At 33.1% G+C, this 22,023-nt stretch overlaps 2 protein-coding genes across 4 annotated transcripts; one reads left to right on the forward strand and one right to left on the reverse strand.

Moving 5' to 3' along the window:
• Positions 1-2,378: 2,378 nt before the first annotated feature.
• On the reverse strand, positions 2,379-8,299 carry LOC124542276 (phosphatidylinositol 3-kinase 3-like). 3 transcript variants are annotated; one of them, XM_047120235.1, is made up of 3 exons: positions 8,105-8,299; positions 7,142-7,335; positions 2,379-4,146 (listed from the first exon to the last, which is right to left on the reverse strand). In XM_047120235.1, exons 2-3 carry the CDS (start codon positions 7,323-7,325, stop codon positions 2,483-2,485), a joined length of 1,848 nt encoding a protein of 615 aa, XP_046976191.1. In that variant the 5' UTR covers positions 7,326-7,335; positions 8,105-8,299; the 3' UTR covers positions 2,379-2,482. The 3 variants fall into 3 exon arrangements, with proteins under 3 accessions (XP_046976191.1, XP_046976193.1, XP_046976192.1); XM_047120237.1 differs by lacking the exon at positions 8,105-8,299 and adding an exon at positions 4,644-4,777 and having other exon boundaries at positions 7,142-7,280; XM_047120236.1 differs by lacking the exon at positions 8,105-8,299 and adding an exon at positions 4,644-4,857 and having other exon boundaries at positions 7,142-7,269.
• Positions 8,300-9,352: 1,053 nt separating this feature from the next.
• Positions 9,353-20,079, forward strand: LOC124542177. The gene is made up of 4 exons (XM_047120111.1): positions 9,353-9,601; positions 14,932-15,120; positions 16,378-17,132; positions 17,803-20,079. Exons 2-4 carry the CDS (start codon positions 14,940-14,942, stop codon positions 19,339-19,341), a joined length of 2,475 nt encoding a protein of 824 aa, XP_046976067.1. The 5' UTR covers positions 9,353-9,601; positions 14,932-14,939; the 3' UTR covers positions 19,342-20,079.
• Positions 20,080-22,023: the final 1,944 nt, after the last annotated feature.

Below are 22,023 nucleotides of genomic sequence, written 5' to 3' on the forward strand. Positions count from 1 at the left end.
GACGATGTAAAGATTCGACGTAACTTCCCAAACGCTGTCGACAGTCTGCTGGATGAAAACCTTATCTGCTTATTAATGAGATATGTATTACGGTGTTCCAATGGGTGTTGCTTGATATGAGGAAGATTTTTATCAGACAGACAGGTTTCCTCACGAAATTTTCATGATACATTATCAAAATCAGAATATACTTTATTGAAGTAGGCTTTTAAAAGCATTTTTGAATCGTCATTTGACAATTAAGTGAAGCTACCACCGGTTCGGAAAGTAGATTCAACCGAGAAGAAACTCACTAGTTACACTTTTCAACATTTAAAAAATACAGTCGAGAAAGTTAAATATAATTATTTAAATAAATATATCCTGCTTGAAAGTCAACAGGTATTAACTCCACGCTTTTTTATTATCTATAAAATCCTGTATCGAATAATATGCTTTTTTTACCAATGTATCTTTTACGATTCGAATTTACGAAACGACAAAGTTAAAAATGTCTGCGGAATTTTTTTATAAAAACGGATAAAAGTTAATGATGTCACTGTAAGTGAAAAATGTATTTTAGCATCTGTTATATTGAACGGCATTTCTTTTCTAATAGATTGAATGGTTGATTGATTGAAAGAAAAATTTGCGTTAAAAATTTATGTACAAAAATATGCGTTTACAAAATCATGCTTAATCATACAAAGTTATTTATTAAAATAAAAATATATTAACAATTTTAAAAACATCGATAATCTTAGAAGTTTCCATTGTGATGTCATATTGCATCTGTGCGAAGCCGGGGCGCATCGCTAGTAAATAAAATTTACTTAAAAATATATCCAATCATAATTATATTTAATAAAAAACAACTTATAGATAAATGAGTATTTTGTTTTAATTTTGTATCTTACAATATAACTGAGTTCCAAATTGACCCACTGGGTTGACACATGCAGGTTATCTAACGATGGTTTTTAAACTTGGAACAGCTGTGTTCGAAGTTTAAAAACTTTATAAAATATAGATGACATTCGATCTTAAGTTTAAATTTATGTGTTCGACGCAGTGGTCCATTGCAATTCACTGGTGCAGATATATCCTGTAATAACTCACACCTCACCCGATTCATTAATTCTGGTAGATTACATAGTTCAGTACATAGTACATCAAATTACATAGTTTCGAGATTCTTCTAGCAGAATACAGTTATTTCTATTGTCCACTGGTACGAAGCAGATGCGGGCGGCTAATATATAGCCGCAATTAAATCATTTTTTTTCTTTTGTTTTATAAAAACAATTAAACACTGGATATTTTCCAATATTTAAACAATAATTATCGGTCCAAATTTAAATATGCGAGACGGAAAACGAAATTATTTCAATATTTTTTTGATTTTTTCCTCAAAAATGCCTTAAAAACTAAAAAAATCCTCATGAAACTTGGCCTGCAGATTATTTTAAAAACATAACGGTTTTCTTAGCTTTCCAAAAATGTATAAAAAGAAGGAAATAATTTCAAATCAATCGAAATAAAATCACCAGTAAGGACGCTGGTGGACATTCATATTCGAACATGAACGAATTCGTACTAAAGGTAGCTCTTTAAAATTCTCACAAAATTAACTAAAAATAAAAACCAATAAAAAAAACTTACTTACTTACTTAAACTGACATACTTAATACTAATTTGAAATAAAATTTAGCAACAGAAACAGTTCAATAGCTAAGTTATAAATAAGACTTTTTGTCATATAGCCTAAATGAGCGATTCCGAGAAACTCTATAACAGAATAATGCAGGATTCTATCCTTACTATTCTTATTGCGTTCTACCAACTGGGCCAATTCGCTTTTCATTTTATGTCAATCCATAATCCACAGATAACTCATTATCAAATCTGCGTTGCCTTATTATTGAAGTCACATTACTAAATTTACTTTTGGTATAGGTTGGCGGACGAGCATATGGGCCACTTGATGGTAAGTGGTCACCATCGCCCATAGACAATGACGCTGTAAGAAATATTAACTATTCCTTACATCGTCAATGCGCCACCAACCTTGGGAACTAAGATGTTATGTCCGTTGGGCCTGTAATTCAATCAGACTAACATATTAGCTCCTCGGATACAACTAAATGCTATTATCAACCAGTTAAATCGATTCATATATATGTTATGCTATTACTTAGCTGCCTCTTATATTTCTTATATTTCGTTACATGTATGAGTCGAGATGGCCCAGTGGTTAGAACGCGAGCATCTTAACCGATGATTGCGGGTTCAAACCCAGGCACCGCTGATTCATGTGCTTAATTTGTCTTTATAATTCATCTCGTGCTCAGCGGTGAAGAAAAACATCGTGAGGAAACCTGCATATGACTAATTTCATAGAAATTCTGCCAAATGTGCATTGGTGTGGTGGAATACGTTCCAAACCTTCTCCTCAAAGGGAGAGGAGGCCTTTAGCCCAGCAGTGGGAATTTACATATATATGTTATGCGTTCGATTTACTCAGCTGCCTCTTATATTTCTCATATTTCGTTATATGTTTGATTTCCTCACAGTGTAACAATTCTAATTCCTTCTTGAATGTAATGTTACAGACTCTACATATGGTCCATTCGTTGTCAGACACCAAATCTTGTTCATTTAATAACATATTGTATGTATTAATGTGTTCATCGCTCAATAAGTGATCTATGACATCAATATCACCATAGAAATTACATTTGCACACCATACAATATGGTACAGAGCCTTTCATCACCAAGTGATAGTGTACATAAGTGATAACGTCAATAATTCCATCGTCTGCGTCAAATCTTCCACAGTATTCGTTCCACAGTAATACACAAACTGAATGATCTTGGTCCTTGTTTTTATTGCATATTTTACATAATACGTCTTGATTTGTGTTATTTTCTGCTGATGTATCGTTTATTTGGCCATGTGTCTGATTTTTTGCCGTTTTGGTAATATCTAGGACATTTGTCGATGCTTCTTTTGGGCCTATGAACAATGAACCTGTGGTTCTGTTATCTTTTGATTGTTTAGAAGTTTCTAATAATTCTTGTTTTCTTTTGGATTTTTTCGTTTTGTTAACTTCTATTACGTTTGTAGAAGCGTCTTGTGCTGTTATGTTATGTCTTGGCAGAGACAAGGCCTCGACGGTACTAGCTATGTGATTTTGTTCTTTTGAAATTGCCACGATATCTTGGTTCATATTTGTTTTAGTTTCTTTGCAATTTTCAGTTTTATCATAGCCGTCATCCTCTTTCACGTCATCAGCGAAAAAAGATAAGGAATCATTACATCTATCATCTTGAATAACTCTGTTACTTTTCTTTTTATTTTTCGTTTTGCCCTTCTCTACTTTTATAAATTCAGCGTCAACTTTAGAAGCTTCTCTACTCATATCGCTAGAAGACAATGAAACCGAACTTTGACGGACATTTTGAATTATCTCACGTTCATCAATGAGATCCGCATTATTCTTGGCTTTAGCTTTCTTCATTTTAATAATCTCTTCTTTTTTAGGACTAGGTATATCATTAGAAGAATCTTCTACTGTTGTTTTAACATTTAGAGAAGTGTCATTTTTATTCTTTATTTCATTTCTTTTAATATTATCATTATTCTTCTTGTTTTTTTCATTATCGTGATCGCTTTCTTTAAATATCGAAACAGAATCTGCTACGCTTTTGAAACTGAACGAATCCAAACTGCGATCGAAATTATCACTTAAAACGTTCGACCTTTGATCTTGATAATTAAATTCGTTTAAATCATCAGTGTTCGCATTAAATTTGACGTCATCGCCGTCACAGTCTGTATTATTCGTGTATAGAAGATAGAAATCATTGAGAAACTTATCAACTAGCAAAGAATTTCTGTGAGCGATTGATTTTTCGTGTTTAGTTTTATCTTTTGATTTAATAACGGTAACGCAAGCTGGACAGAAGTGAAGCGTTGGATACGATTCTTGGTCACAGATATTGTAATGACGCATTGACTTCTTTAATCTTTCAACGGCCATGTCTGCTATTTTCATATTGATTGTGTGCTTGAAGCTATCAACGTGTTGCTTCAAAAACGGTACAGGCACGTCGATATTGCATATATGGCACGGTATGTTTATTATTTCATCTTCTAAATTGTCTGCAATGAAATGAATAAAATTAAATTTACCCATACCATTAAATAATAAATATGAGACAACATCACATACATTACTCTGATCCCAATGTAAGTAGCTTAAGCACTTGTGCTATGGAAAATCAGAAGTAACGACGGTACCACAATCACAAACACCCAGACCCAAGACAACATAGAAAACTCTTGGTAATCTACATCGACTCGGCCGGGAATCGAACCCATGAAAACCGGTGTACACACCACTCAACCACGGAGGTCATCATTCAACAACAACAGCTTATAAATTTCCCACTGCTGGGCGTAGGCTTTTCTCCCTTTGATGAGAAGGATTGGAAGTGTGTTGGGATTGACACACTTCCAATTCGGGTTAGTGGAATACACATATGGCAGAATTGCTATGAAATTATACACATGCAGGTTTACTCACGATGTTTTCCTACACCGAGCACGAGATGAATTATAAACACAAATTAAGCACATATATATATAGTGGTACTTGCCTGGGTTTGAACCCGAAATCATCGGTTGAACTGCACGCGTTCTAGATACTGGGCTGTCTCAGCTCGATATAGGGGATATAACGACTTGTTTATGGCGGAAGGTGGCCTATTTGTCATTCTGTCCATCACCAATCCTAAGCAGTATATGTATATTTAGTACTTGCTGTGACCTTGCCCGCGATCTTGTACGCGTTTATCCTATTACATCAGTCATCTGCCAGTGAAAGTCCCGTCAAAATCGGTCCAACCTTTCCAGAGATTAGCCGGAACAAACAGACAGACCAAACGTTACGATGCGTTACAGGGGCGGAATGGCTAGGGAATTAAACCTCCAAAATTGGCAAACCTTTTCATTTACGTTTTACGGGGAATCCCTCGATTGTATTAGTGTAGTCGTCATTTTTTATTTGTTCTCGCAAGTTGGCAAACCTTTTTGTTTATATTTCACGAGGTAACATATTTTTTGCGACTTTAGGATAAAAATCGTCACTTGAGTGTTACGTAACGTTTCGAGAGTGGGAGGGGGAGAACAGAAAAACGTTACGGTGCGTTATAAGGGGAGGATGTGGGGTCAAAAATCTTCAAAAGTTGCGTTACTTATTTCTTGAACGCTAACTAAGGAAATTGTATCAAAAACTCTGCATCCCCAGAACTAAAAGTTGGAGGTAATAAGTCCTAACAGACTGTTCGTCGATAGGCTTTGTTACCTCGACTTGTAAGAGTGAGGTCCACAATCGTCGTGACATATAATATACACAGTGGCGTAGCTACTTAGAGTAGCCCCAGAGTTCAGGGGGCCCTCTAAACCAAACCTTAAGCTTCTGAAACTAGAAAAACACGACCCTGCGCACAAGACTTCTTATTTGGTATCTATAATTTTAAAGGGTAATTATTAGTTGAAGAGGGATGGGAAAGAGGGGATGAGCGCCCGATTATTTTTCTATGCACCGGGGCCCTTCCTCACCTAGCTACGCTACTTTTCTACATTTATAAATGAGAAATAAAACTAAAATATATTACAACATACCTAATTAAGAGCTGAGATGCCCCAGTGGTTAGAACGAGTGCATCTTAACCGATAATTTCGGGTTTAAGGCCAGGCAAGCACCGCTATACATATGCTTAATTTGTGTTTATAATTCATCTCGTACTCGGCGGTGAGGAAACCTGCATGTGTCTAATCGAAATTCTGCCACATGTGCATTCCACCAACCCGCTTTAACCCCTTAATAGGAGAGGAGACCTTAGCCCAGCAGTGGTTAATTTATAGGCTGTTACTTTACTTTATACCTAATTATTATCTACTCCCTATCGCGCCACTCGACGCTATTCGTCGCTATAGATTCCCGCGTCAGTTCGACCCGAGACAGCGAGTGCGTGTAAAGCTGAAACCGCACTTTAGAGGAGCGGAACGGAGAGGCGCGGCGCGGCGCGGCCTCGCCTAACCGCACTAGACTGCAGCGGAGCGGCGCGTTGCGGCCTTTTCATTAGTCAGTGCGTAGCTAGACGACATTAAAGATGGACGAAACTTTTTGAAAAAGTGATCGCGGTGTCTTTACTATGTGAAGAGGCAGAAAAATTAGAAAAAAGGAAATGTATGAAATCTACATGGATACATGACATCCCACGTTCTCGCTACAAAGAGGGAGAATACCACAAACTTTTTCCACGACTCTTGAAAGACACCGTTCGTTTTCATACTAATTTGAGAATGTCAAAAGAAAAATTCATATCGATATCAATTTCTCCTCGTCCATCGTGCGTCGTCTTGTTTGGCTGCTAGTTGAACTCGAACTGAGTATATGACATTCGGCCGCGCCGCGCCGCTGTGGTGCGGTTTGAATCATATTATTATTTAGATACAATATTAATCGACGCCGCTCCGCGCCGCGCCGCTAAAGTGCGGTTTCAGCTTAAATCGACGCGTCAAATTGACGAATATATTAGGTCGTATGATATTACAAGTTACTACGTTTGTGTAAAGATCATATTCACATGAGAAATAAATATTGATAATTAGGGATGGCGTATTTAACTAGGATGTGATCGGTTTTACAAATTTTGCCGATGCTACGTCTAAGTTTTGTCGTACTATAATGCCCAATTGTCCCAAATATTAAATCATTTTACATCAAATCTGGATAAAATAAATACATATATATACATACAGTATTTTTTTTGTTTAGCAAATTTATTGATGAGTTTATACCACATACTAGAATAAAAAAATGTCATTATTTTTTTTTTTTTTGTATCTTTACATAATCTTTACTGCAATGATTTTGTATTCAAATTGGCTGTGCGCATTTGAATTAAAAAAAAAATTATTATCTGCCAGTAACAGTGAAAGTCCCGTCAAAATTTCAAAGATTAGCCGGAACAAACAAACAGACACACATAAAAAAATGTTATTTTGTTACATATACAGTGTATACACATGCACTGAGTAAAAAAGGGCTATTTTAATATTAAAAACTTGTTTTATCAAATATACTTACCCTCAAGTTTTGTATCGACATTTTTAATTTCAAACTCATAGTATTGATTGTTTCGCATGTCGAGATTATTTCTGGTCCAAAGCGGAGCCACATCGTCAAATTTAGAATGATAATTGATTGGTAGGAGACTAACATCAACAGCATCTAAAGATATTATGTAATTTTGAAATTTCTCCTTTGCCATATTTGTAACACTAAAAAAAAAAAAAATAATATAGTCTATTAAATATTTTAAAAAACAAGTTTAGTATAATTTCTTAAGCAATATAGGTTCAAAACATAAATAACTCATTACAGCTTGGCCCAATAGCTCTGTGGTTGAAATGACAAGATTAGCCCTTTATTTTTATTTTTTTATTTACAACAAGCACACTTACAACATACATATTGAACATTTACAGTTAAAGTGACTAAATTAAAACATCAGATATGTACGTCAATTACAAGTGTACATAACATTTACTAACTATAAACAGTGCACAATTAAAATGTTTATATATTAATTTAAAGATAAAATAAAAAAGGTCTTTAATTATTACTATTAAGTCAATATATTATTATGCTTTAGATTATGCAGTAGTGTAAGATATATCAAGAGGTTTATTAGGTCAATAAAAAACATTAAACCTTCTTTTTTTACACATTATAGACAGTTTAATATACACATTGTACATACATTTATAAATCAAAATAAACTTTATTCAAGTGGGCTTTTACAAGCACTTTTCAATAGTCATTTTACAATTAAGTAAAGCTACCACCGGTTAGGAAAGTAGATTCTACGGAGAAGAACCGGCAAGAAACTCAGTAGTTACTTTTTCAACATTTAAAAAATACAAAGTCATGTTAGAACAAAATTATTTAATTTAATATATCCTGCTTGGAAGTCAATAGGTATAAACTCCACGCTTTTTTATCATTTATAAAAGTTATCTACTAGTAGTCTAAACTTTCAATACTTACGAAACGACGACAACAGTTTTTTTTTTTTAACAATATGATAAGATTATGTAAAGGGAAGTTCACTCATTGAACTAATGCTGAAAAATTAATACCCAGTACAATAATAACGTTTATAAATTCTTAATTTTAACTTAGTAATTTGTATTGTAGATTGTACACTTCAATACTTATGTGATTTTAGTGATTAGTAACGTACTATGAATGTGATATAATTCAATTTTGAACGCACTATCGTTATTATGATTAAATTGAAATCGATTTTATACTCGATGAGAAATCGATATCGAAATATTAACCATAAACCAATAATATTCTAATAAACGGATATGTTATATCCATACTAAACAACAGAAAAAGTGTGCCGCGCCCGGGACCGTTTATTTTACACTTCGTTACAAGTAAAAAGGATAGCTTGATAAAAACAACAAGTAAAAGGGATAACTAGATGTTTTAATTACGCAAAACTTATTACTACATAATTGTGATGTTTTATAACGTATTACTGGCATAATTATGATGAAAACGACTAAAGGCAAACGTCCCAATTAGGTCGTTTTCTAGTCTTCATTTTATGCGCGTTTATGACATATCTGTTTGCTAGAATATCATTGCTATGAACTACCTCATTCATCCTGTCAAAATTGGTATACATAAATAGTTGTATTAATAATTGGGCAGTAACAAGTGGATAGTAAATATGAAATGGACTTGCACAAAGCCCTGTTACCAATGACGTTAATTTAATAAACAATGGTTTTTAAAACGCAATTATACGACTTTTTTACTCAAACTCAAATTCCTTTATTCAATTTAGAAGAATTACACTTAATAATTGATGGTCAAATGAAACAGTACCACCGGTTCGGAAGAGAAAACTTAACCTAAGAAGAACCATCGGAAGAAACTCAGACGGTCTTTTTTGTGTTTTTTATTACATACACAAATGAATATGAAAAGAAATAGCTAGGAGACGAACGTTTCATACCCAAGTTGTGCTATCCTAAACTAAAATTATTTACGGACAATATAAATAGCTTGAAAGAATAATCTTATATTTTTCATTTAAAAATATATTTTCTTTTTTTTTTAAACAATAATCGAAGTGCATAAATAACTTCACTAAAACATCGATTTAAAGACAAATGTCACGTAGACAACACAACTTACAACCCTACTTGGTGTAATGGGGAATTACCATTTTTTGTCAAATTTAATAACATTTCGAAGAATGCAGATTGCATACTACACTTACAGTAGATTATAGCATAGATAAATTAAACAATTTTTATCAATGATAATAAAATCAGTATGCTTTTGTCGTTCATGTGATGTCAATCAGAAAATAGTATGTTATATATGTATATGTCACTAAGAAATTTTCGTTAGCTATTGCAAATTTGTAAATATATGTCAAACGTAACGAACATTGAATATTAAGAAATGAAAAGTTTTAAAAAAGTTAAATAAAGGAATTTTTCGCAGTGTTTTCTTTATAAGGTAAGTGGTTTTCGTTATTGTTATTTTACAACATTAAAAATAATGATGCTAATATCATAAAAAAACTAATTTGAATGCATGTTCGTTCTTTATGTTATTTGTTATGGTTGTCATAATATAAATAGGAATAGGAAAAACCTTTAAAACAATTGCATTTAACCTAATCTTAATATACCTATACTCTATAAATACATTCATTAAAATTAAAAAAAAAAAGTATAAATTTGTTCCTTATTCATTAATAAAATTGGTAATGATAGTTAAATAGATTACACCCTCCACCCGCCTTATTAGTAACACCAATAGCCTAAATTATGTTTAAAAAAATAAAACGTATACATAATTGGCTTCATTATTTATATCTATGTAAAAATTAAAAATTTTGGCATTTGGCATAAGGGTCAAAATATCATAATAGATATCTTTAATACAACTTATTTAAACTATAAATATGCTTCCTACAATGTATCGGGATTAAATTTGCAAGCTATTGAAACAATTTGACTTTTGACAACTTTATATTTGAGTATAGTATAAAAATGTAAAAATAAAAATTTCAAATATAATATATTTTTATAACTTTATATTCGGAAAAATGAGGGACATATTGTGAGGAAGGCTTTGAGCATGGATGTGGATGGATGTAGTGGTAGAGGACGACCAAGGAAACGATGGATGGATTGTGTGAATGACGATATGGTTAGAAAGAATGTTACTTGTGAGATGACATCTGACAGAGAAGTATGGAAGGAGAAGACATGCTGCATCGTCACCGAATAAAATGGGATAAGGTTAAGACGATGATGATGATGATGAAGAATTTATTATATTAGTTACTTACAATAATACATTGTCTTTAAATGATATGTTACAACTTACTTCTTGGCCCTACAATTTGTTTCAATAAAAAAAAAAAGTTAGTCAGGTATAAAATTCTTTATTGGTATATTACATCCTTTATAAAAGTTAAAAAAATCTGAATACATATGCAATTTATGTAAAATTATTTGTCACTAATATTTTAATGGTTAGCAAAGTCCTCTAAAGGATATTTAGAGTCGATTCCGTCTGTTGTATGGCTGTAAAAACCTAATAATAATAATCTTTATTTGAAAAATATAAGCATTAGGGTATTTACACCAATTCACTTATATCTACACTAGTTACTAAACAATTTTTTAAACATTCTTACTAATTTAAATAAAACATACTACGATATACTATAAAATTTAGTAGAAAAAAAAATTAAAATTTATAAACAAAATAAGCTTAAATCTATTTAGGAACTACAAAATTCATCTTTAAAATTCTCTAAATTTGTTTGTTGTCAAATAAATGGGATCATAAAATATGTATACATCTCGACAATGTAGAAAGTTATTGAAAGTTTAACAGCCCTAGCAATGAGGCTGTTGCTAGCGTGTGGTGAATGCCATATAGGTGGGTAGCAAAACAATCTATGTTGCCGTCTTCCAACACTGTGCATATATTCGTCGGAAACATATAAAACCTGACCAAATTTTACTGGTTTATGCTTTTTTGTTCACTTTATTTTCCTTACCTAACCTTGACATTAAATATTAAAACAAATGTAGAGTTAGAAATACTCTGTAATATGTAGTTATATTTAAATATTTAATAATTTTACATTTTATTTATCGTTTCTGCATTCATACTGTAGCAAATTTAATGATATTAGTTATGTAGCAAGTTTGATGGATATAGACTACTTTTTTATACATAATACCCAACCTCTGAAACACAAGTGTATTTCGACATACTTTACATCAAACTCAAACTGAAATAACTTTCTTATTGATGGTCAATTGAAACACTACCACCGGTTCGGAAAAGAAAATACCCCGCCCTGAGAAGAACCGGCGAGAGAAACTCAGCGGGTTTTTTTTTGGTTTTTTCATATATTTTATAAACAAATTAATATGAGATGAAAAAAATTAACTGTACTAAATTGTATGGTGTAATTTCAGTTAAGAAATAGTGTTGTTATATGCCAGTATTAAATGCTATGAAATATCGAATAATGATTATTACAGTTTTCAACCGACTTCCAAAAGGAGGAGGTTATCAATTCGTCTGTATTTTTTTTTTTTTTTTTTTATGTTTGTTACCTCATAACTTTTCATTGGGTGGACCGATTTTGATAATTTTTTTTTTGTTTGAAAGGTAGTGCTTCCCGTGGGGTCCCATTTTTTTTTATTTTTTTCCGATGATGGTATCCATATGAAAACGACATAAGTCTTAAATTTGCATTATGTATATGCGCGACAAATAGGTGAATAACTGAAAATCACGTTAACCAATTTTGATAATTCTTTTTTTATTATAAAATATATACTTCGAGGGTAATTTGGTGAAAGTTTGGTAAGGTTCTGAGCACAGGATCCATGACAAAGTAACGGAACGGAAGGGAACGGAACAATTCTGAGGAGCACGTTAGCGATACTCAGTCGAATCTTTTATTTATAGGTTATTTGGATATTTGAGTCACCTTCCGTAATGTGGTTATGTTTATGTAATTATCATAGTCGAATATTATAATCAACTAGCTACCCACCCCGGCTTCGCACGGGTGCAATACTGATACTAAATATACTACAGAATTTGTTTATTTACGACATCATATCGCAAACTTCTAAAATTATCAGTGTTTCTTTACTATATTGTTCATGTATTATATACACAAACCTTCCCCTTAAATCACACTATCTTTTAAAAAAAACCGCATCAAAATCCGTTGCGTAGATTTAAAGATATAGGGGCAGAGAAAGCGACTTTGTTTTATACTATGTAGTGATGGAACTCCTATACGGCTCGCAGTTAGGGTGCGATATGGGGCAGAATTTCTTACTATCTTTAATCAAATTTTGTGTATGTGATGTGATGTCATATGATGTACGAAATATAGTTGGTCTTTTTCAAAGTTTTTTTGCTGAGTTCGATTACAGCTCTTTCGAGGGATCCTTGTAGTTTACGCCGCGTGACGTATTAAATCCGCATTTTCGAAAGTCTATTTTTGCTTTATTCGCAAGTTTCCTTTGAAATTGTTCTCGTAGTAGTTTCTGACTTATATAAATGGAACGCTTAATCTATCCATATTAAAAAAAAATAGTCAACATCAGCTTCACTTAAAATCAAAAAATAAATAAAAATTTTAACAAAAAAGAAAAACCGACTTCAAACAAAACACTATTTTAAAACAAATGAATATGCACGAAAAAGTAATAATAATTGCGTATTCAACATATTTTTTAGAGTCTTCCTGAGTTAAATGAAATGAAAAATATTAGAGAACTTAAAAGTCGATTAACGATTATATCATGTAGTTATAATTATTGTTATATTTGGAGTAGCTCATACATATATAGTGGTGCTTGCCTGGGTTTGAACACGAAATCATCGGTTAAGATGCACGTGTTCTTACCACGCGGCCATCTCGGCTCTATCGAAGGTAACTTAACAACTTAACTAAATAAATATGAGACAACATCACATACATTACTCTGATCCCAATGTGAGTAGCTAAAGCACTTGTGTTGTGGAAGATCAGAAGTAACGAAGGTACCACAAACACCCAGACCCAAGACAACATAGAAAACTTATGGTAATCTACATCGACTCGGCCGGGAATCGAACCCGGGACCTCAGAGTGGCGTACCCATGAAAACCGGTGTACACACCACTCGACCACGGAGGTCATCAAAGGCTAGGGTTACTATCAAAATACGTTGCGTATTTTTAAAGATCAAAGCATATGTTGCTGCGTTTGTGTAGAGGATAATGAAAGTCACTGACTGGTTCACGATTTATACGGATATACAATTATACGGACTGTGACGCACTTGATAGACACTCTGTTTCACATATGCAATGCTTCGACTTTTATACATGATGTATGCCAAAGAATATGAGATACACAGATGTGAAATATTTTACTCATAGAATATGTAACTTTACTACCTGTTTACTTTAATACCTATGCGCATATACGGCACACATACATTGGGACAGACGGTGGTAATCAATTTTGTCTTATATTATTACAGGTTAAAGAATTTTATTACTCATAAAGAACCTTACAGTTCGATTTAAAATGAGCAATACATATATCTATATAGTTTGGTTTTGCGGTAGAATCTGCGGCAGTACATATCACATTGACCCAAAAAAGATAAATAAAACAATGACAAAATAATGTAATAATTTAACTATAGAAATAATTTTACTAATTTCATTCATACATGTATATGCTTATAAATATTTTTAGTTTCTTTTTAAAGTTAGCTGTACTTGTACACACTTTTGTACTATTTGACAAACTATTATATAATTTTACCCCATTATACAGAATGAGTTACCGTATTTAGTTCTGGGATTATAAAGATTTATTTTCAGTTTATTTCTTAAACTGTGTATATAATTTTTATTAGTAAATAGTAATTCCGTATAAGTTTGACGAAGCTGATTTTTTTTTATAAATGTATGTATTAATTTATAATTTAACTATGTATTTTTTTATGGAATAAGTTGGCGGACGAGCATATGGGCCACCTGATGGTAAGTGGTCACCATCACCCATAGACAATGTCGCTGTAAGAAATATTAACTAAAACTAAATTTGTCAGTGTTATCTGTATGTACCACTTCACTTTTAATTGCCTTGGTTAGCATAAAATATGTATGTATTTATATATTTAAAATTATATATTGTTATTATATGTATATTGTATGTATATTAATATTAGTAGGTTTTTTTTATTTTTATGATATATTATCTTATATTGTCACAACCACACAGGTTACCATTGAAAATCAGCGTTGGGATCTTGGCACCTAACTTGGAAGCTGAATGGTACCCTTTAAGACACTTTAAGTATCATTGTGTTGTATTTTTTTTTTGTATATGAAGTTAGTGAATAGTTATAGTTGGTTAATGTTTTTATTTTTGTTGTTTCATTATACATCTTATTCTTTTATTATAAAATAAATAATAAAATAAAAAAGAAATATGAGACAACATCACATACATTACTCTGATCCCAATGTAAGTAGCCGAAGCACTGTGTTATGGAAATCAGAAGTAATGACGGTACCACATACACCCAGACCCAAGACAACATAGAAAACTAATGGTAATCTACATTGACTCGGCCGGGAATCGAACCCGGGACCTCAGAGTGGCGTACCCATGAAAACCGGTGTACACACCACTCGACCATGGAGGTCATTATGTGTGTTTATTATGTGCTGTGTCTTATTAAACATTTCTTTCTTTCTTTCATATAATGATATATATTTATGTATCTTTACAGAATCAACAATGGGGTCAAGGAGTGATGTCTATGTCATATCTTTGGATGCTGTGGACGTAAATTTACTGCCGACAAGTTACAAGTACGGTCAGGGAAAAGTTGTTCCAATTTGGACGAAAAGCAACTTGGATCTGAGGAATAATGATTATTACGAATTCGAGATCAGATCAAATGAAAATATTCAGTCAGGTAGATTTTATTATATTGTTTTTTTTAGGGTTCCGTGGTCTACTAGGCACCTCTATAGTTTTGTCATGTCTGTCCGTCTGTCTGTCCTGGCTCGTTCTCCGATTTTCACGAAATTGGTGGAGAGATGTATACTGATAATCCAAAAATTGGTTTTTTACCTCAATTACAAGGAAAATTTCATTAAAAAAAATTCGACTTACCCCATCGTGTGTGGTATCGTTAAAAAGGTATCTTTAAATACAACATAAATTGCCTTGAAACCATGTGGATCAAACCCCCCATTCTCGAGATATACTAATACAAAGTTAAAATTAAAGCGTCCCCCCCCCCCTTAACTTTTGTATTATCAAATTACTATTACAATAATTCTGAAAAAAAAATGTGCTGTATACCTCCACGTAAGTACTTTCAACGAAAACCATAGCGGACCCTGTATCATACATAGTAGTAATGTATGGAAATAACTACCTACAAACTATGAAAATAAGTGGAGGAAGGAATAAGGAATGTTATATACCTACATACAGAAGTGGGCCAGGGTAGAAATAGAGATTGCTAAATTTTCATCTTCTGGCCCATCACGCTCTTGGCCGTTTTTTTTTAATTTGATATAGGTAGGCGGTGATGAGCCGAAATGGGTCAGTGGTTTGAACGCGTGCATCTAAACTGATGATTGTGGATTCAAACCCAGGCAAGCACCACTTAATATTCATGTGCTTAATTTGTATTTATAATTCATATCGTTCTCGGCGGTGAAGGAAAACGTCGTGAAAAAACCTGCATGTGTCTAATTACATCGAAATTCTGCCACATGTGTATTCCACCAAGCATATGGACTCTCCTTAAAGAGAGAGGAGGCCTTAGCCAAGTAATTCGAAATTTACAGGCTGTTAATGTTATTTTGCCACCAGGCCATACTTCAGCAACGCTGAACGCTATTACTTGGTGGTAGGGCTTTGTGCAAGCCCCTCTGGGTAGGTACCACCCACTCATCAGTTATTCTACCGCCAAATAACAGTACTCAGTATTGTTGTGTTCCGGTTTGAAGAGTGAGTGAGCCAGTGTAACTACAGGCACAAGGGACATAACATCTTAGTTCCCAAGGTTGGTGGCGCATTGACGATGTAAGGAATAGTTGATATTTCTTACAGCGTCATTGTCTATAGGTGATGGTGACCACTTACCATCAGGTGGTCCGTATGCTCGTCCGCCAATCTATACCATAAAAAAGCATTTAATTATGTTTTTTTTGAACAGATAAAAAAAATACTGCAATTGAATATATGACGTGTCATATTTGTGACTTGGATGTACCGAGGGTGTACTTAAACGAACACAAGGAAAGCTTCATACACAAATTCAATACAAAAATAGCAGATGTCGCTTTAAAGCGCTTGCAATTATACATGACGAGTAACGACGATACCACATCAGAAATCGATGGAAATCCATCAACGTATTATTGTCGAGAATGTTCCATGATAGTTAATCTTACAGATGAGATTTCTCATAAAAAATCAAGGCCCCATAAGAATTCAGTTGTATTCGAAAGATTTCTAAAGGATTTTCTTCATTTGTATACGAATGATGAAAACGTAAATAATGAACGAAATTTCAAAACTGAAAATCAAATAGATAACGAATTTAAAATTATAGATAAAAAAGATCTCGCACATAATAAAGAAATTGCAAGAAAAACCACAGATACAATCGTTGATAAACCTAGGATGAACGTAAAAGACTATTTAACGGTTTTAAATAGTAAATATGAAACGGAAACGATGTTTTTAAAAGCGAATTGTGGTGACATCGAAATCGAAGCGATGGATGGTAGTATAGTTAGAGTTTGTGAGGAAAGTTTTCACGCTTTTAGGAAAATTGGGCAGAAATTCATCCAATGCATGTTGTGCAAGGATATTTTTGATTTGGCATCGTACAATGATCATATAATGAGCGACAGACACATGAAGATGGTGAGCCTACCGTTGAAAGACAAGCATTGTGTGCGGCAGGTACGACTATATTTAGTTTTAACAATCTTACTGAAAGTCATGTAGCTAAGCTAGCTAAGTAAATTTCCCGCAGCTGGGCTAAGACCTCACCCATTAAGGAGTTTGGAACATATTCCACCACGCTGTTCCAATGCGGGTTGGTGGAATGCACATGTGGCAGAATTTAAATGAAAATAGACACATGCAGGTTTCCTCACGATGTTTTCCTTCACCGAGCACGAGAGGTTACAAACACAAATTAAGCACAAGTTATAGTGGTGCTTGCCTGGGTTTAAACTTTTACTCTTACAGAGCGAAAAATCTGCCCGAAGTTTCATAACAAACATACAGATATGTACTTAGAACCGAAATATCCAGTGATTAGAACGCATCTTAACCGATGGTTGCGGGTTCAAACCGAGAAAAGCACCGTTGATTATTCACGTGATTAATTTGTGTTTATCATCTCGTGCTCGGCAGTGAAGGAAAACAATGTGAGGAAACCCGCGTGTTTTTAATTTCATAGAATTCTGCCGCATGTGTATTCCACCAACCCACATTGAAACATCGTGGTGGAGTATGTTCCAAAAAACGCTCTCCTCAAAAGGAGAGGAGGCTTTAGCCCAGTAGATAGAAATTGCCAATCTGTTGATGATGATATCATGTTAATCTATGTATATTTTGTTTTCAGATTAGTGAATCGCGGAGACACTGCGTGGTATGTAATACAATCATTGACGGTACAGATATACACACACTCTGTGACACAGATCACAGTGACAATTTAAAAAATCTACTAATATCTGATAAAATAAATGAAATTCATAATATAAGTGATACAAATTCAGAATCTAGAGTAAACGATACAGTTACACCTAAACTTTTGTACAATGACGTTTTAAAAAGTATCCCTTCAAATAATTCAAATGCTAACAATGTAATATCTAACATTGAAGTAAATAATACACAATCAAGTAGTAATGAAGATACGAATAGGAAAAGATTCTGCGATGCGTGTAACGTATCAATAAGTGTAAAGAAAATTAAAAAGCACGAAAGCACAATGAAGCATGTCCTCAATACGATGTCCGATAATCATTATTTGCTTAAAATCGTTGACGTCAATATTCTCCGATGTAAAGTCTGTGATGTTGACGTCAAAAATCATTACGACGATATCGATAATCATTTCAGTAACGCTGATCACGTTAACAGATACGATAGTCTGTTAAATTTAAACAGTATAAAAAGGATCGATGAAATGAGGTTTTACTGTGCCAATTGTGACGTTACTATCTTGTTTAAAAACGAATATTTACACGTGGATTCGAAAGAACATAAAATTAAATCTCAAATAGAAGTTAAGTCAGTGATTACAGAAAATCGTAAAGTTGGTCAAATAGATGAAGAGATTGTTCCAGCAACAGTTAGGGTAATTGTTGTACCAAACGTTGATAGGGTTGAAGAAGCAACGAATTTTAGTAAAATTGTTGACTCTGTCGAGAATGGCAAACCAGTTACAAATGTAAATTATACAGTTGAACAGAAAAGTGTTGGTAACATTATCGATCGTGTTGCGAATCTGAGTAAGGCACTTGAACCAGCTGCAAATGTCAGTAAAATCATCAAACCAGATATCAATGCTAAAAAAGCTGTTGATATTATCAAACCAGTTATCAATGATAATAAAACCGTTGAGCCACTTCCAAGTAGTATCGATAAAGTGAAAGAAGTTGAAACGGTTGTCAAACCTGATGCAAATATAAATAAAACAGTTATCAAATGTAATGCAGACGATCCAAATTATTACTTCTGTGTCATCTGTCAAGTTAAAGTTCCGAACAACTATCATAATATCAAAATTCACAATGAAGGAAGACCTCACAAGAAGATTTTGGATAAATTATTAGGGAATATTGTCAAAAAACCTGAATTGAATGTAGCAAATGAGGATTTGAAGCCAGTTCATTATCTGTTATCAGCGACGGAAACTGCAGGTGTTTTGCATTGTGTTATTTGCAAATCAGATTTGACGAACAGTGAAGGGAATATCAAGAATCATTTGCAAGACGCTAGTCACATGACTAAATATACAACGTACTTGAAAGAAAATAGTTTGGTTATCGTCGACGGTGACGTCTACTGCGCTGTGTGCGTTGTTAAACTAGGTAAGCGGTGTGAAATATCGCATTGTACGGGTAAAAAGCATATTTCGAATATGAATGCTTAAATTTTTGGACAGATGTATCTTGGGTTTGGCAAACTTAAAATAAGTAAAGTAAAAAAAAGTAAAGTAACAGCCTGTAAATTCCCACTGCTGGGCTAAAGGCCTCCTCTCCCTTTGAGGAGAAGGTTCGGAACATATTCCACCACGCTGTTCCAATGCGGGTTGGTGGAATACACATGTGGCAGAATTTGTATGGAATTTGTCACATGCAGGTTTCCTCACGATGTTTTCCTTCACCGCTGAGCACGAGATGAATTATAAAGACAAATTAAGCACATGAATCAGCGGTGCTTGCCTGGGTTTGAACCCGCAATCATCGGTTAAGATGCACGCGTTCTAACCACTCGGCCATTACTCAAAGAAACAAAAACAAAATAAATCTTTATAATCCTAGAACGAAATACTTTAATAGAAGCATTCTTTCTTTCCGAATTGTAAAAAAAGAGTGTACAAGTATAGCTTTAAAAATAAACTAAAAATATTTATAAGCGAAAATATATATGAATAAAATAAGTAAACATTATGTCTATATTTAAAATAAAATTTAATGTTACTAAAATTTTGACCATTTACTACATCATTTTTTCATTGTTTTTATTTATCTTTTCTGGGTCAATGTGGATGTGTACTGCCGCAGATTCTACCACAAAAAAATATACTTTGTATATGAGATATATGTAATGCTCATTGTAAAGTGAACTGTAGATTCTTTATGGGTAATAAAGTTCTTCTTTACAACAACAACAACAGCCTGTAAATTCCCACTGCTGGGCTAAAGGCCTCCTCTCCCTTTGAGGAGAAGGTTCGGAACATATTCCACCACGCTGTTCCAATGCGGGTTGGTGGAATACACATGTGGCAGAATTTGTATGAAATTTGTCACATGCAGGTTTCCTCACGATGTTTTCCTTCACCGCTGAGCACGAGATGAATTATAAAGACAAATTGAGCACATGAATCAGCGGTGTTTGCCTGGGTTTGAACCCGCAATCATCGGTTAAGATGCACGCGTTCTAACCACTCGGCCATTACTCGTTAAGATGCAAAAATACAACAATGAGAAAAATAAAGTGTCAATTATTGTAATCAGTGTATATTAATAGTTTAAAAATGGTTGTTTATCAAAATAAATAAATAAAAATGCATGTTTAAAATCCAGTCAAATAGCCTGTTTAACGCATTATTTTTCGCTATATTGTAATCTGTTTGCAATCTTACGGTAACATACATGATACTTATAAAAAATGAAAATATAACAGGCATTTTTTTTAAGTTACTTATTTCTGATTTCAAAGAAGAATACCTGTTTATTTATTATAATTATTCTAAGAAGGAGGTTGCATAAAATGTGATCTTAACACGTTCAGTGCCAGCGACAAGCCTAGCGTGTTCATGCGAATTTCTATAGCCACGCCGCGAACACGCTAGGCTTGTTCTAAGAATTTCAGTGATATCTTAAAAACTAGGCTAAATTATTCATTCAAACTAATTGTGTGCAATCTTCAAGCGATAAGCTACTGAGTTTTTAAGTGGCCCGTTAAAAATAATATTTTTTTTTTATTTTAGAAAAAAATGTCTTTTGTAATGCCGGCGACACGCTAGGCTTGTTCACTTATTAAGGATAATCATAGATTGTCAAACTGTTTTTTCAACAAACCACATTTTATTAATGGCTTATTACCAATTTGTTGACAATTGAACTAATTTTGTTATTGTTTTCTCAAATTTGAGGAGCTTTGTTACATTTTTTTTTTGTACAAATATCTATTATTATAAAAATTTATACACCTTTGTAGTAAAACTATATAAGCCGTAATTCTGCCATTCCTATTTAATGACAAAGTTTATACTAAATTGTCTTACTTTGTGTTATGTTGATACTGATACTGATTATGTATTACAAGTACCTATATGTTAGTTCGATTAATCATTAACTACCACATACATACACCAAATATTTAAAATCAAACACTAAATAAGGCTGATTTACCTTAAAAATGTAAACACATGTCAACTTCAAAGCTTGATTATTTTTTAATTATTTGTTTATTAATTATTACTTATTTAATTTTTCTTTATTATTATATCAAGACATATGCACCGAATCGATATCCTATGACCTTTGAACATTTCTAGCAACTAAAAAGAAAGTGAACGAAACAAGTGAGATAAAAATTGATTTTAGAAATTAATAAGTATGTATTTGAGAAAAAAAAAGAAGGTGCATTTTTATGGACACTTTATGAAGCGAAATTTAAACTCTGTTTTAATTTGTACATATTGAAAGTTCTATTTTATTTTATTTGATTATACCTTACTAATTTCAAACTGACCCGCGTCCTTTGCAGGGATACAACAGTAGATAACATATAACAGTATGTATCATGAACAATTTTTTTATTGAAATACGAACTAAATCATAACGCGATAAAAAGTATATATCAAATTCGACACCAATGTAAATATGATATGTGGGAATTTATTAAAAAGTTTTACAACCACTGATTCATTATGATGTTTAGTTACCATAAAAGCGGTTTTTTGTCATAATTCCGGGATAAAACACTGACAACATCATTCTAAACACCTTAATTATTGCATAACACAAGAAATATTAACTAAAAAGACCGTTTTAACAAAAAAATAATCATTTTTTTGTTCCTGTGCCAGTGGACACGCTACGCT

This window comes from Vanessa cardui, chromosome 30, assembly GCF_905220365.1.
Source record: "Vanessa cardui chromosome 30, ilVanCard2.1, whole genome shotgun sequence".
NCBI lineage: Eukaryota > Metazoa > Arthropoda > Insecta > Lepidoptera > Nymphalidae > Vanessa > Vanessa cardui.

Excerpts from the sequence above, each read along its gene's own strand:
- LOC124542177 (XM_047120111.1), top strand. The coding sequence starts at position 14,940 with ATGGGGTCAAGGAGTGATGTCTATGTCATATCTTTGGATGCTGTGGAC. Across the intron at positions 15,121-16,377 it reads AAATGAAAATATTCAGTCAG|ATAAAAAAAATACTGCAATT; the intron begins GTAGATTTTATT and ends TTTTTTGAACAG. Across the intron at positions 17,133-17,802 it reads ACAAGCATTGTGTGCGGCAG|ATTAGTGAATCGCGGAGACA; the intron begins GTACGACTATAT and ends TTTTGTTTTCAG.
- LOC124542276 (XM_047120235.1), bottom strand. The coding sequence starts at position 7,325 with ATGGCAAAGGAGAAATTTCAAAATTACATAATATCTTTAGATGCTGTT. Across the intron at positions 4,147-7,141 it reads TGTCGATACAAAACTTGAGG|ACAATTTAGAAGATGAAATA; the intron begins GTAAGTATATTT and ends ATTTCATTGCAG.